The sequence below is a fragment of the Medicago sativa genome, chromosome 5, assembly GCF_051527215.1.
Source record: "Medicago sativa cultivar Bolivia chromosome 5, Bolivia_mono, whole genome shotgun sequence".
In the NCBI taxonomy this organism is placed as follows: domain Eukaryota; kingdom Viridiplantae; phylum Streptophyta; class Magnoliopsida; order Fabales; family Fabaceae; genus Medicago; species Medicago sativa.
In genome coordinates this window covers 30,306,173-30,321,407 of record NC_140753.1, presented here as the reverse complement: position 1 = coordinate 30,321,407, position 15,235 = coordinate 30,306,173, and the positions used below count along the sequence as shown (strand labels likewise).

Sequence of the window (15,235 nt, the reverse complement as noted above, 5' to 3'; positions counted from 1 at the left end):
TTTTATTTTTTTCAATAAAACTAATTAATGTTATATATTTGAAAAACTAAAGTTTGTTTTTTTAAAAACAAAGTTTGTTTCTTGTTATCTTCAAATTTAAACAATTTTTTTTACCTATAATAATGGTTCGATGAAGAGTAGTAATTGTTAAAAATTTCAAGTGCAAAGTAAAAGAACAGATTTGAGAGCGAAAAATAGAAAACCCTATGAATATTCAGAGGGGAGAAAGAGTGGAAAACTCATTAGAAATTGACTTAAATAATTAAAGAGATGTGCACAATATTTAGAAAATTGAAAATTATTTGTTATGAGAAAGTGTGCAAAAATAAAACAGGAATTTGTTGGAAAAAGATATAGTAACTAACAATTGTTTGTTACGAGAGAAAGATAATATTAAATTTATTCAAAAGGAAATGTGTGTGCAAAAAAAAAAAATATTGGTGGATTAAAATGAGGGTATAATAGGACACTTGAAAATACATTTCGCTAATTTGGTGCTTATATTCCAAAACGACACTTAAAAAGGAACGAATGGAGTGTCTAACATTTGTAAATTATGAACGGTGTTTTTTGTTAAATTTTGATTTTGATTAAAATGTAAGTATAGATGTTTGTGACTTTCAAATTATAACAAACCCAATCAACCACGTTTATCTTTTGCAATGACACCAACAATATAAAAAATATAATATAATTTTTTATCTTGATTAATATGTAAGTATAGATGTTTGTGACTTTCAAATTATAACAAACCCAATCAATCATGTTTATCTTTTGCAATGACACCAACAATATAAAAAATATAATATAATTTTTTTATCTTTTTTAATAACATTGACAGTATAATTACAAGAATAAAAAAATCATCCCAAAATCTCATATTCCCTTTATATAAAGTATTGATATAGAATAGATAACACAAACACTATTTTTTTATAAAAAAAATAAAAACACACCCACAATTTCAACAAAAGAAAAAAAAAACACCTAGCAATCAGACGGCCACAAACAATACATTTTATGAAATTTTCATCTATACTATATATAAAGAAAATAACCCCTTCCAGCTCTTTTGGACTGTCTTTTTCTCTTTCAAAAAATGTCCTCAATTTTCAATACAAATAACGCATGTAACAAATAGATAAGAATAAATTTAAATATTAAAATAAAAGTGTAACAAACACAAATGTCCAATTTTTTTCTTTATCATATAAAAAGTGTAACAAACTAGAAGAGTGCATCTATACTTACATTTTCATTATCTCAATTATACCCTTAAACAACAACTTTTTCTATAATAAAGATTGTTGTTGGTGTCATTAAAAAAATAAGAATTTAGATTATATTTTATGTTATATTGTTAGTTTCATTGAAATATATAATCATGATTAGTTTGATCTGTTATAATTTAAGAGAAAAAAAACATTTATATTTTTACTTTTAATTAAAATTTCATAAAAAATAGCGTTCAGAATTTTCAAACGTTGGCGCAATAAAAAGAGCGGAAAGACAGCCACTCAAGTGCCCGTCTTTTCATTAGTTTTAATTAAAAACTAGCAACAAACACGTGCTAAGCACAGGCCCGTGCTCCACATGGGCTAATTCGAAGTGGGGGACTATGCATCAAAGCGCATTGCAATGCTATATGAATTGAGAAAATAAGAAAAAAAAAATAATGATAAAGCCGACTACAATGATAAAAGGGCAAATTACTTTGACTTTGCTTAAGATTTTCTTAAATAATACAAGTACCCCTTCTAATTTTCCGAACACATCAATCTCCCCTCATTTTATCCATTTCAATAACTTTGTAAATATAAGATTTAATTTCAGTCATTTTTGTTTTGTTTGTATCTGTTTTCTCTTTTCACAATTAAGCTAAATGAGGTTTTTTTCTTGGTTTGTTTGTATCTGTTTTTCTCTTTTCACAATTAATTTGAATGAGGTTATTTTTTTCTCACAATGGAGAAACAATAACAACATTTATTTTTACCACCAAATAGAATCAAACATCGGCAAATACAGAAGAGATCAAAAGTAAATATAGAAATGAGAAGAATTTTGGTGGATGGACATTATGGTTGATCAATTAAAAGGAAATAATCTTCGATATATCGGTTTTATTACATTAAAGTTTAAAACTTAAACCACCTTGACTGAGTAATAATGAGTTGAGAAAAATCACCTAATTAAGTGAAAAATGGAAATGAAAAATGGTCGAAAATTAAATGAGTTCATACTCGTATGAAGAAGTTAATTGCTCAAAATAAATGGAATTAAAAAAGTTTAAACCGCGTTATATTATAAGAGAAGTGCTTGTCAATTTGATAAAAAAATAGGGAGACTAATATTTAGTTAAAAAATAGAGTGGGTGTTTGTGTTATTTAAGAAGACCTTAAGAGAGGTTAGTGTAATTTTCCCATGATAAAATCATTGAAATAGTTGTTATTAAATATTATGAAATGGTAAACTAAAAATATGTAGAAATATTAAAATAGTAAAGATTTCATTATTGGTAAAGATGTGGTTAAGAGTCTCGTGTATGAATTGTACAACTATAATATTTAGTGACTAATTTATCATGTTTTCAGTGTTTTTTATAGTCATCTTTCTAAAAGATATAATAATTGATAATCTACAACAATAAAAAATAATATTTTATAATATGACATGGTGGCCTGATTTCTTTGATTCCCTGTTGTTTCTAAATATGTTGAGATCTGCAGGTTTCAATGTGTCTTGTTTATCTACACTATGGTTCTTCAAGAGCTCGAAAGAGCTTTTATGCATGCTGATTTGTTTAGGGAGTTGTAGGCGCTTGGATTTTGATATCGTGCTGACGGTCGATCCATTAATTGTTTTTCGCAGAGGTTCACTTTTCATTTTTTTAAAAATTGATTTCGCGCCCATATACGGGTTCGCTTGCTGATTAGTGAATTTTTGTTAGGATTGATTTGGGTCAATCCATTTGGTCTGATTTATTATGTTGTAACCCCGTTTTTGGTTGTACCTGAGTCAGGTCTAATGTCCCCAGACTCTTTATCCATTTCTTATTATTTAATATAATTTTTCTTTGACTTAAAAAAAACGATAAAGAAAAAACAAAGGCAAATTATATTTAGAAAAGAAGTAATCTTGAAAATGTGTAATTTTTTGAAAAGTAGGTATATGCCTTGTAATTAATATTTGTAATTTTTTTTAATTGTTTAGATATTTAAAAGTTGAATTGTAGGAAAATTTGTTTTGATTGGGATTAAGATTAAGTTTGTTTGTTTTTATAAAAAAAGATTAAATTAGTGTGTTTTATTGAATGAATTTGTTTTAATTTGATTTTAAAAGAAAAAAATAGGGGGAAGTTGAAGCAAAAGACACAAATGGATGTAATTTTGATGACGTCTCAAAAAATTAAGGGGTAAGATTTTATTTTTGGTAGAAATTAAGTTTCATAATTTTTTTTTCGTACAAAGTTTCATGATTAGAGAATTAGAGAATAGAAGACTGTAATTTTTTTTTAACTCTTTAGATATTTATAATAAGTTGAATTATAGGAAAATTTGTTTTGATTGAGATTAAGATTAGGTTTGTTTGTTGTTTAAAAAAAGATTAAGTTAGTGTTTTTATCAACTGAGTTTGGTTTAATTTGTTTTTAGGAGAGAAATTATAGGGGGAAGTTAAAGCAAAAAACACAAAAGGATATAATATAATTTTGATGACGTGTCAAAAAATTAAGCAGACGTAAGATTGTATTTTTGATAGACATTAAGTTTCATAATTAAAAAAACAGATTCTTACTTTTTGTTAAAAGTATGGGTAAAGATGTTCTGCAATATTGTAACAAACTATTCTACCAAAAAAAAAATTGTACGGGTTATACTTATTTTTCTCAATGACACCAAAAATATACCAAATATAATTTAAATTTTTATTTTTTAAATGACATCAACATATAACAAATCTATAATAATAATAATAATAATAATAATAAATATAAAACGAATTAGGAGAAAAACACTCTAAGGAAGGTAACACGTAACAAACTATTACTCCGGAGTATATCGTATTTATACTAATAATTAATAACAACAACAATTTAAAGATAAAGAATTTGAAACTGATAATTAAAAGTAACTAAGAGAATAACGCTCAAACGTAACTAACTAGGAGTATTATATATATTTACTCCACCATTACTTTCTTGTCAAACTCTCCCTCTCTCTCTCACACACAAACAAACCCTAGCAATGTCTTCCTGCTGCGTCATCTTCTGCTTCCTTGGCATCATTTCCTTCGGCTGTTTCTTCGGTTTCATGGATGTATTCGACTCCGACATCACCCTCTCCAACCCAATATTCCAAGTCAACTCTGTGGGTGCACTCAACTCGCTAACCGTTAACGGCACCAAATTCACAGCTGAGTTCAACATTTCAGTCTCCGCCTATAACCCCACCAGGCATTCTCGTGCCTATTACAAGGCAGTCTCTGCAGAGCTCTTTTACGGTGGTGAAGGTCTGGTTCTAAACAAAACATCTCTGCCATCTTTCACCACCCATAGGAAGAGTGCTAGCGTGATTCAGATGACACCATCGGTTAACATGTCGGAGGATTTTGGCGGTGTAGCCACCGACGTTGCTCTGAGGCACAAAGATGGAAGGGTAGAGTTTGGGCTGATTGTGTCAGCTTTGTTTAAGTACAAGAACAGATGGGCTCACTCCCACTGGACGTCTATGAAGGTTGTTTGCAATCCACTCAAATTTGCAGTTTCTCCAAATGTCTACAACACAACTACAACCCCTGGGGTTTTATTGGAAGGCTTAACCTGCACCAGCATTTACTGAACAATATCAATATTCATATTACTGAACTGAACAATATCAATATTCATATTACTGAAGAATATCAATATGCATATATATGTTATATTATATTTTTAGGATCAAGAGTGTTCTTTTCTTATTCTTTTTTTGGTGGTGGCCGTAGGATCAAGAGTGTTCTTTTCTTATTCTTTTTTTGGTGGTGGTCGGGGTTTGAACCTCAGACCTTGTATATTTTATGCATTGTTTATACCAACTGAGTTATGCTCACGAGGACGTTCTTTTCTTATTCTGGTTGATATATTATATATTTCAAGACACTTAATTAATTAGTATTATTGTATTATCATATCAGAAGTGTGATTTGCTTATGTTTATTCATAATTTTGTCTTGTTTCTGTGACTCAATTTCTAGTTGATTAAACTACCCTATTAGGTTAAAGAAAAGGGAATCATGTCAACAAAGAAAGTAATAAAAATCTTTTGTCCATCACTTTTTCAATATAAAAAATGTTTCGCTTTCCCTCTTATGTTCTTAAAAATCTCATAATCTTTTGTTCCTTTTCTTTGTTTTAGTGTAATTATCTTAAATGGAGGGTAACCTTACCGCAACTGGTAAAGTTGTTGTCATGTGACTGGAAGGTCACGGGTTCAAGTCCTGGAAATAGCCCATTCTGTAAAAAAACAGGGTAAGGTTGCGTTCAATACACCAAATGGTGGAACCCCTTCCCGGACCCTGCGTATGCGGGAGTTTTAGTGCACCGGGTTGCCCTAGTGTAATTATCTTAAATATGTTTCTTTTTCATTCTTGGGGTTTAGCCTTATTCATGTCCTTTTCTTTGTTTTATAGTGTTTTCATCCTGTAATAGTTTCAGGAGTGTAATTATCTTTTTGCAACTTGTGCTATAGTTCAAGTGTTTTAGGATTTTGCGACCGTACACGGGTTCGCTAGGTTGCGCTTGATGAGTGAATTTGTGTTGAAATAGATTAAGAGATTGCGATGTATTCTCGTTTCGGTTGTTCCTAAGTTAAGTTTTATACTTTTATGTCCCCCAGTCTCTCTGTATCCCTTTCTTTTTACTTAATATAATTTTTCTTTTGCTTAAAGAAAAAGTGTTCTGTAATAGAAAAATGCTACTTTTCCCGAAAAAACAAATCCCGAAAAATTCCCGACCCTTTTATTGCTACATATCCTTCTTTTGCTACATACCCTTTTATCTCATGGTTTCCTTGTTTTCCGGGCTTCAAGAAATTTAATTGGCTATAGCTGTTTTCGGGATAACATCGGGATAAAAGTCATCGGGATGAATAGCAAAGTTGTCTATAATATTTGTTTTTTTTAAAACAAAAACAAAAAGAGCAACAACCTAGTCATGCTATCTTTTTTTTCTTCTTTTAAATTTGGTATCGGCAAGATCGACTAATTAGGGGATCATGCATAAACTTAATATAAAACTTAAGTTATATTAACTTATAAAATATATACCTTAGGGTTTCTAAGCAACTGAATTTGGTAATAATATTAAGTCTCTAATTATGTGTCTTGTCGCAATTAAATATTTGGATGATAATAATATTAAACTATATATTTTATATACAATGAAGAATGCATTGTTGCATTTTTTATGCTAAAATTCTAATCATGAATTAAAATTTGCATGCGTCTTTGTTGATTATTAGTTAAATATTATCAAAACAACTTATTAAAATTGGGGAAATTTTAAACCAAATATCATCCTTATAACTAAATTCTTATATAAATCATATTGTTTTATAATTAAAGTCTCACATATGTTTATTTATATATGCTTATTCTGTATTCATGAATATTTTGTGATGACTTTATTATAAGATATTATCGTTAAGTCATCAAAAGTCATTGACTCAAAGTATAAGGATGAATGTCACACATTGCGAGGTAAGTCGGGATTTAATTTTTTTTATCCTCTTGTGACTTATCGTATATTATTGCACATATGAAGACATTTATTCATTCTTCTCTTTTGTTGTGCAATTATGATATCCTATATAGAAGTGAAATCCTTTTTCCAGAATATTCTAAATAGAACTCTATAATTATTATATATTATTACTTTAATACTCCATGTTGTATTTATATTTTAATTATAATTTATAATGGGAGTATTGAAAAAAAATTATTCTAAGAGTTCTACTCTGGATAAAATAGAAAACTAATTGACACACTTGTATTCTAAATAATAACTCTTGTTATTATATTATTTCATATAAATAAATTCTAAAGTCATATTTATGATATGCTAATTTAAAATATTGTTAAGCATGTCATTCTATTATTTGAATATGGCCGAAGTTGAGTAAATTAAATACATTTGTTTATGCATGATATTATTTTATCATATTCTTTTAAGCGTAAACATTATTGATTTGTATAATTATAATCTCACCTATCGTGGATGCAATTATGCAAATTTTGTTAAATAGATTAGCATTATATTGGTGACAATTATACCCTATCGGTATATTGTTATTAATATAATTTTGCTATTAATTAATGTACCTTAATTTTGTTATACTTATGTCAAATATAAGTAGAGTACCCTATCAATTTTTAAACTTTTGAGACATAAGAATCGTACATTGTGACGATATAGTTCTTACTTATTATCCTTAAGGTCTTCGAATGATATTACAATAAGTAAGTTACTATATTAAAATACATGTAGCAAATTATATAAATTTTGCAATACAATATTGTTTGAATAAAGTATGTTTTTTGGATTGCTAATATCCCTTTGTTATGTGAGTGACGGACATACCCTATCGGTGTGATGTTACTTAACATATCATTGTGTGATAGAGAAATAGTTGAATATTTTATCTAAAATTTCTTTCAAACTTTTTAATTCAACTATCATTATCTATTCTCTATCAAGTGGGAGAATCCTTGCTATGTATTGTGTAACGTGATAGACATACCCTATCGGTATGACATTGCTTAACATAATCATCCTTTTATGGGTAAGAAAAAATACCTTATTAGTTCAACTATCATTCTCCACCAAATGGAGAAAATATCATTCTTTAATAAGCGAGGATAAATTCTACATGTCAATTAACTATATCTCTTAAACAAATATATTTATTTGTTTCATAACTCTAAATATAAAATTATTGTAGAGACTTATATTCAGGATTTAATTATATTCTTTTCTCATAAATTATCACACACTTCCATATCCTATTATACTATGGTAAACTTATTTTGTAAAAACAATATGTCAAAATCCCAAAAAAATTTAACAACTCCATTGAGAAAAAATTTATTTATACATTATTCCAAATAATTAAAAATGGTATATTTGGGATATTTTATTTTACCATTTTACTATATTTTGACATATTTTATATTATTACTATTCTTTAATACTGATGGAAGTTTATGTCTATTTTCTCTTATATCCTCAATAATAATAAAATATAAGTCTCGTGTATTTCCGCTGCGTGTAACCTAATCTGTTCTCAAATATGTGTAATTATAATTGTAGTATTTGAGTTTTGAGTGAGTTACTAAAATTGTGAATAGAGTCTCATATCCAATTTTTTTTAATATTAGAGACTTATCTCACTCCTATGATGATAAACCTTTTACATAATCATCATACTATGTCATATTAAGGTTACTATATTTATAAAATTCTTTGAAATTTTAATTGTGAAAAGGAGATCTTGTGTTATAAAATTCTTAAACGAAAATTTACATCCTCCTTATTTCTAAATGCAGAATATGTGGTTAACTACGAAACCCAATTCTTGATAATAACTGTCATTGATAAAAATATGTATTTATGGGGGTTTCATACTATCCTTGAGTTACCACTTGTGTTAACAATTCTGTTATACTAATGTGCAAAATATGTGGTTGAGTTCATGAAACTTTGTTAGTTGAAATTATATAATCACTTATGTTAATAATCTTGCACTAGTAATCAAGTATCCCACTGCTTTTTTTTTTTGAAGGAAGAAATTCATTGCATTTCATTAGCTAAAATATGCCAAATACATGTAGGTACATCATCAATAACATGGGGGCTAGGATTAGACAGGGCTACCTGAGCTAACTCGTGAGCTACCCTATTTGTTTGCCTCCTGCTGAACCCAACATGAGAGTTCTGAAATCTATCTACTAGCAGCTGTTTACAAGCAGTCATAATACATCCAAACTCGCTACTATCATCTAAACTAGAATTGACACACTCAACAACCCTTTTACAATCAAGAACAAAATCTACATTATCAAATTGTTGATTAGAGAGCCAATCCAAAGCTGTGTGTAGTCCAACAGCCTCCCCCACATCTATATCACAAAGAGGGGCAAACCATTCTGTTCTTGCAAGAACAAAAGCACCATCATCATCCCTAAGACACATGCCCAAACCAACCCTGTTCAGAGAATTGGAAAAGGATGCATCAATGTTGCATTTATACCTGCCAGGTGCCGGTTTCTTCCAAACATCTTCCTCTTGTCTCAAAGGTTGAACCTGCGGAGTTATGGGTTGAGTACTGCTGTTGGATCTAATTCTTTGGGCTGTTCGCCACTCTTCAAGTACATGAGTTGCACATTGAAACACTTGCGAGTCGGTCTCGAGTTGTTGCTGCCAAAGTTTTATGTTTCTACATTTCCAAAGGCTCCACATAATTGTTGCCATCAGCTCACATTGCCCTGAAGATAAACTTTGTAAAAGAGTGAAAATGAAAGCACTAATATCATAATCTTGATGGATCACCCTGTCAATTATGTGCATTCCGCCATACTTGAACAAATTTAGGACACTCAATAAGGATATGGATGCTATCTTCATAATTATGATTACAATGAACACAATCAAGTGGGCAAGAGACTCCTTTACTATTTAACCGAGCACGTGTTGAAAAACAACCACGACACACACGCCAAAGAAAATTCTTGATTTTAGGAGGCACTTTTACCTTCCAAATGAGGTTCCATCGGCCATTAACATGCATATGAGAGTTGTCTGCAATTTCAGTAACACAAAGTCTAACACAAAGTCTATATGCACTCTTGACAGAATACTTACCACTTCTTTCCCCTTTCCAAATCATTTTGTCCTCCAATACAAGTGGCTGCAACGGTGTGTTGAGGATGAGCTGCGCAGTTTGCGCATCAAACAAGCTATGAGTGAGAGACGCCTTCCACATTTTTAAATCTTGATCAATGAAATCACATAATTTTACCTGCATCAAAGGCTCAAAAATAGGATTAGTTGTGGATAGAGACAAGCCATCCTTGAGCCAAGGGGCGCCTAAGAAAGGTATATTGACCCCAGAACCAATCCGCCATCGTGCACCCTGTTTTACCACAATTTTTGCGCTAAAAATGCTTCGCCAAACATAGCTTGGGTTATGTCCAATTTTTGACCCAATAAAATCAGAATTAGGAAAATATCTAGCCTTAAATAATCGACAAACAAGACTGCTAGAATCAGTTTGGAACCTCCATCCCTGTTTTCCTAACATTGCCACATTAAAAGAGGTCAAATCCTTAAAGCCCATACCACCAAAATTTTTATGAACAGACAATCTTTGCCAAGACATCCAATGTAATCCGCGACGCATATTACCGTTGTGGCCCCACCAAAAAGCATTAATCATTTTTTCTATTGCATCAACAAGTTTATTTGGAAGTAAAAAGATGCTCATAATATAAGATGGGATAGATTGTAGTACCGATTTAATTATTACCTCTCGACCAGCCTTAGACAAACACTTGCTGCTCCAACTATTAATTTTGTGCCAAGTACGGTCCTTTATAAAACCAAATGTCACCTCTTTGCTTCTTCCCACCATAGACGGAAGGCCGAGATATTTGCCTGTGCCAATCACCGCTCTGACACCTAATATATTTGTAATAGTTTCCTTCAAAGGTGAGGGGACAACATTGCTGAAGAAAACCTCAGACTTTGGAAGGCTAATGGCCTGCCCCGAAGCTAGTTCATAAGTATGGAGAATATTCTTCATCACTTGCGCCTCATTATCATCAGCCCTGAAAAAATCACTTGCGCCTCATTATCATCAGCCCTGAAAAACAAAAAGCAGTCATCTGCAAACAAGAGGTGAGAAATAGTAGGTGCATTAGTACAAATAGACACGCCATGGAGGTCTCCATTGCGTTCTGCTTTCCGGATAAGGGAGAATAAGCCTTCAGCACACAAAATAAATAAATAAGGCTACAACGGGTCACCTTGTCTCAAACCTCTACCTGGTATGATCGGATCTACCAACTCATTGTTAACGATGACAGAGTAATCAATAGTTTCAACAAACATCATAATCCATTGAACCCATTTACTGTCAAAACCCATTTTAAGCATCACTTCCTTGAGGCAAAGCCAATCAATTCTATCATACGCCTTGCTAATATCTAATTTAAGTGCAACATTTTTATCTCTAACTCTCTTACCAACTTTCATATGATGTACCACCTCAATAGCAATCATAGCGTTATCAAGAATAGAACGCTCTGGAACAAAAGCTGACTAACTCTCAGAGATACATTTATGCAAGACTTTTTTGAGTCGATTAGCAAGTACTTTTGCCACTATTTTATAAAAGACATTACATAAGGCAATCGGCCTCCAATCCTTAATAGTCTTTTGCACATTACCTTTAGGGATTAATGCAATGTTTGTTGAGTTTAGTGACGGCGGAAAATGATTATGATTGAGCCACGCACAACATTCCTGAAAGATGTCAGAATTACAAACAGACCAAAATTGTTGAAAAAAGCCCGGATTAAATCCATCCGGACCAGGACACTTATCTGGATGCATAGAAAACATAGCGTCCTTAAACTCTTCAGCCTGAAAGGAGGCGGTTAGCATAACATTATCATCATCAGACACAACTTTTTCTATTATGTCTATTGTAACGCCCTAAATTTTATTACATTATTTGTTTTATTTCTTATGAAAATTGAGGTTATTATTTTATTTTTTTAGCTTATCTTAACTAAAAATTAGAAAAGTATTTTTCACGTTGGATTACAAGATATATATATATATATATATATATATATATATATATATATATATATATATATATATATATATATTTTCTTCTTATAATACTAAAATACTAAAATATAAATTAAAAACTCATCATTAAACATTATCAATGCAAACTTAAATATCAAGAATTGTGATTTACAAGAGATAGCTAGAACCTTGTCCCACACTAAATCAACAAAAAAAAAAACACTAGTTCAACTTGTTACAACTCAAATAATGAGAGTAAGTTATTATTTCCCTAACGTCCCAAGATTTATCCCCACGCGCGTCGAATCCGACATCACACTTAAGCATCATCTTTCATACCTAATATGTTGGTGTAAGGGTTAGTCTTCAACACCCATGAAATAAAATCAATAACAAATTATAAGATCAAATAAGAACATACAATCTTCATCAAAGAATCATGCATAAGATATTTCTTTTTCTCTTAAAAATATTCTTAAGCCAAAACTGTGCTTTAGACATCAAAGAACAACTTTAAGTTGATTGAAAATAAATTAAAAAAAAAATACTTCCGTTAGTCAATTCTCAAATCCTTACTAAACATTACAGCAAGTATTAAATTATAAAACAGGACTAACTACAATTTTGCTACTACATTTTCGTAGCAGATTTTTATGTCCAGGAACAGTAGCAGAACAGAATTACTATACCTAATAAAAATGCAGATTGGTAACTAAAGCTAGGCAGATTTGGAAGCAATTCACATGACAGATTTTTCAGCGTAGAATTAACACACAAATTTTAGTTTTATGCAAAATAAGGACAGCACGTTGTCACCACATAGTTGACACAACAAACTTTAATACAAAAGGAATAAGGCTTAAAAACATCAAACATTATAATACCACAAAGATAATTCTCTACATCACAAGGCTTTAACACCACAAAGGTAAATAAATACTCCACGCCGCGAAGGTCAATTTCTACGCCACGAAGGCCCTACCACCTTGAAAGTAAATTTCTATGCCACAAAGGCCCTAAACCACAAAGATTGATTTCTACGCCACGGAGGCATCAACACCTTAAAGATAATTTCCTACGCCACGGAGGCCTTAACACCCCTAAACCACAAAAGTGGATTTCGACGCCACAGAGGCCTTAACATCCCTAAACCACAAAAGTGGATTTCAACGCCACGGAGGCCTTAACACCACCAAGATAATTTTCTACGCCACGGAGGCCCTAAACCACAAAAATGGATTTCAAAGCCACGGAGGCCATAACACCCCTAAACCACAAAAGTAGATTTCGACGCCACGGAGGCCATAACACCACAAAGATAATTTTCTACGCCACGGAGGCCCTAAACCACAAAAGTGGATTTCAACGCCACGGAGACCTTAACACCCCTAAACCACAAAAGTGGATTTCAACGCCACGGAGGCCTTAACATCCCTAAACCACAAAAGTGGATTTCAACGCCACGGAGGCCTTAACATCCCTAAACCACAAAAGTGGATTTCAACGCCACGAAGGCCTTAACATCCCTAAACCACAAAAGTGGATTTCTACGCCACGGAGGCCCTATAAATATAACACCACGAAGATAGACTTCTAATTTGCCACAAACATAAGGAACCAAGGAGAATAATTAGTCTTAAATTCTTACAATTATGTATATGCTATAACATGAGTAATCTTGAACGAACGTATTAAATTAACTCGATATACATAGAACACTCAAATCACGTTAGCTATATGGATGATTGCACCAAAAGAAGTCTTTATTCATTTATTTATATTTTTCCTTTTTAACTATTATGATAGAACCCATTGATAATCTTTTTTTTTTCTATTTTTAAAAAAAAAAGGCCAAATAGTAATTTACTATGTCGAAGAGGAACCAGAGATGACAAAGACAAATAGTACAAATATATATCATTCCAAACATGCTCAAACATATATCAACTAACCAATCATCGAAGTAAGTACACTTAAAGGTAAAACAGTGCAGCTTGACACTAACAAGAATACCTCCACTAGGCTTAAACCACAAAGTAGATATATGACTTATACAAACTCATGATGAATAAAATTCTAGAACCGTAGACAAAGCCTTAGATTGATTCACTTCAAGAACATACCAAATTAATCAATTTCACATGCCACATGAGAACATAATCGAATACTGAAAAAAAAAACAACATCAAACAATTTATATTTTCACTCATCTATTGATTTAAAGTGCATATTAATATTTAATTTAATAATCTGTTATTTCATCTATGACATGGTCAAGACAAGAGCCCTTACCTTTGTCGCTTTCCTTCCTAGTAAGACTTCTAGTTCCACAAAAATGAGAGTTATTAGAGGGACAAGGCAAAAATACGTTTCGATGGAAGAGATTGGCTTAGGATGAAGCTTGATGACTCCTTGAATGATAAGAAAGTGAATGTTTTGCCTGGAGGCTGTCAACTCTTTGTTGAACACGTGCGCAGAGAAAGAGGAAATTAGGTTAAGAGGTTAGGGAGCTTCGTTTGGTGAGGAAACTAGGTTTTTAAGAAGTTAAGTGGGTAGAACTCATTGATTGGGCTTGGGTCATGAGTTGATTTTCTTTTCTTTTCTTTTCTTTTACCACTCATAACTTATTTTCCCACAATTTACTAACTTTTACTATCTTAGCACCTCCTTCTAAAATGCCACACTCAAACCATTTTCCTTTAAAATATACACATCTTTATTATATACATTTGCCTTAATTTTTTTTGAATAGTACATGTGGCGTCTTCACATTCTTCATCTCATTTAATGTTTTCTTATCATCCAATCAAATTGAATTATGACTCATTCATTTTTTGATTAGCCAATCAAGATGAACCATGACTAATTTAGTTTTCATCAACCAATCAAAATTGATCATGCCTTGATTTTTTCCCCTATATATAGACAATTTGTTTTTCATTATTTTCATGTGTCTCTTCCCCCATAATTTTTATTTTGTAATAACAAGTATTTTATGTGTTTTAAAAGATAGAAGTTTAACCATTTGGTTGTAGATTATAGGGTTGATTTTCTTTTTTATTTGTATCTAATTGTTAATTGTTGATGCTACTTTCTCAGGGTCCCATTGGAGAGCATGTGCCTACATTCTACGACTTCAAGACGTTCAACATCAACAATATAATTTTTAGCCAAGACAATGTTTTGTATTTGATATAGAATCAAGATGTTAGAGTTTAAATACCTTAGGTTGATTGAATATTTTTAATGAATTGATATGTCGAAAAACTAATCTCAATAAATTGATTTAGTCTTTATCTATATTTATTTTATGAACTTTTGTCTTACACAAATGATATATTACACATGAACTCTTATTTGATGAATCATAGTTGATGCTTTTAAACACAT

At 31.2% G+C, this 15,235-nt stretch overlaps 1 protein-coding gene across 4 annotated transcripts; it reads right to left on the bottom strand.

Moving 5' to 3' along the window:
- Nucleotides 1-8,798: 8,798 nt before the first annotated feature.
- On the bottom strand, nt 8,799-14,372 carry LOC146921682 (uncharacterized). 4 transcript variants are annotated; one of them, XM_085714999.1, is made up of 4 exons: nt 14,138-14,372; nt 10,047-12,184; nt 9,890-9,959; nt 8,799-9,513 (listed from the first exon to the last, which is right to left on the bottom strand). In XM_085714999.1, the coding sequence occupies exons 2-4, from the start codon at nt 10,827-10,829 to the stop codon at nt 8,819-8,821; spliced, it is 1,548 nt and encodes a 515-aa protein (XP_085571125.1). In that variant the 5' UTR covers nt 10,830-12,184; nt 14,138-14,372; the 3' UTR covers nt 8,799-8,818. The 4 variants fall into 4 exon arrangements, with proteins under 4 accessions (XP_085571125.1, XP_085571126.1, XP_085571123.1 ...); XM_085715000.1 differs by having other exon boundaries at nt 9,890-10,046; nt 10,554-12,184; XM_085714997.1 differs by having other exon boundaries at nt 9,890-12,184.
- Between the last annotated feature and the right edge of the window lie 863 nt (nt 14,373-15,235).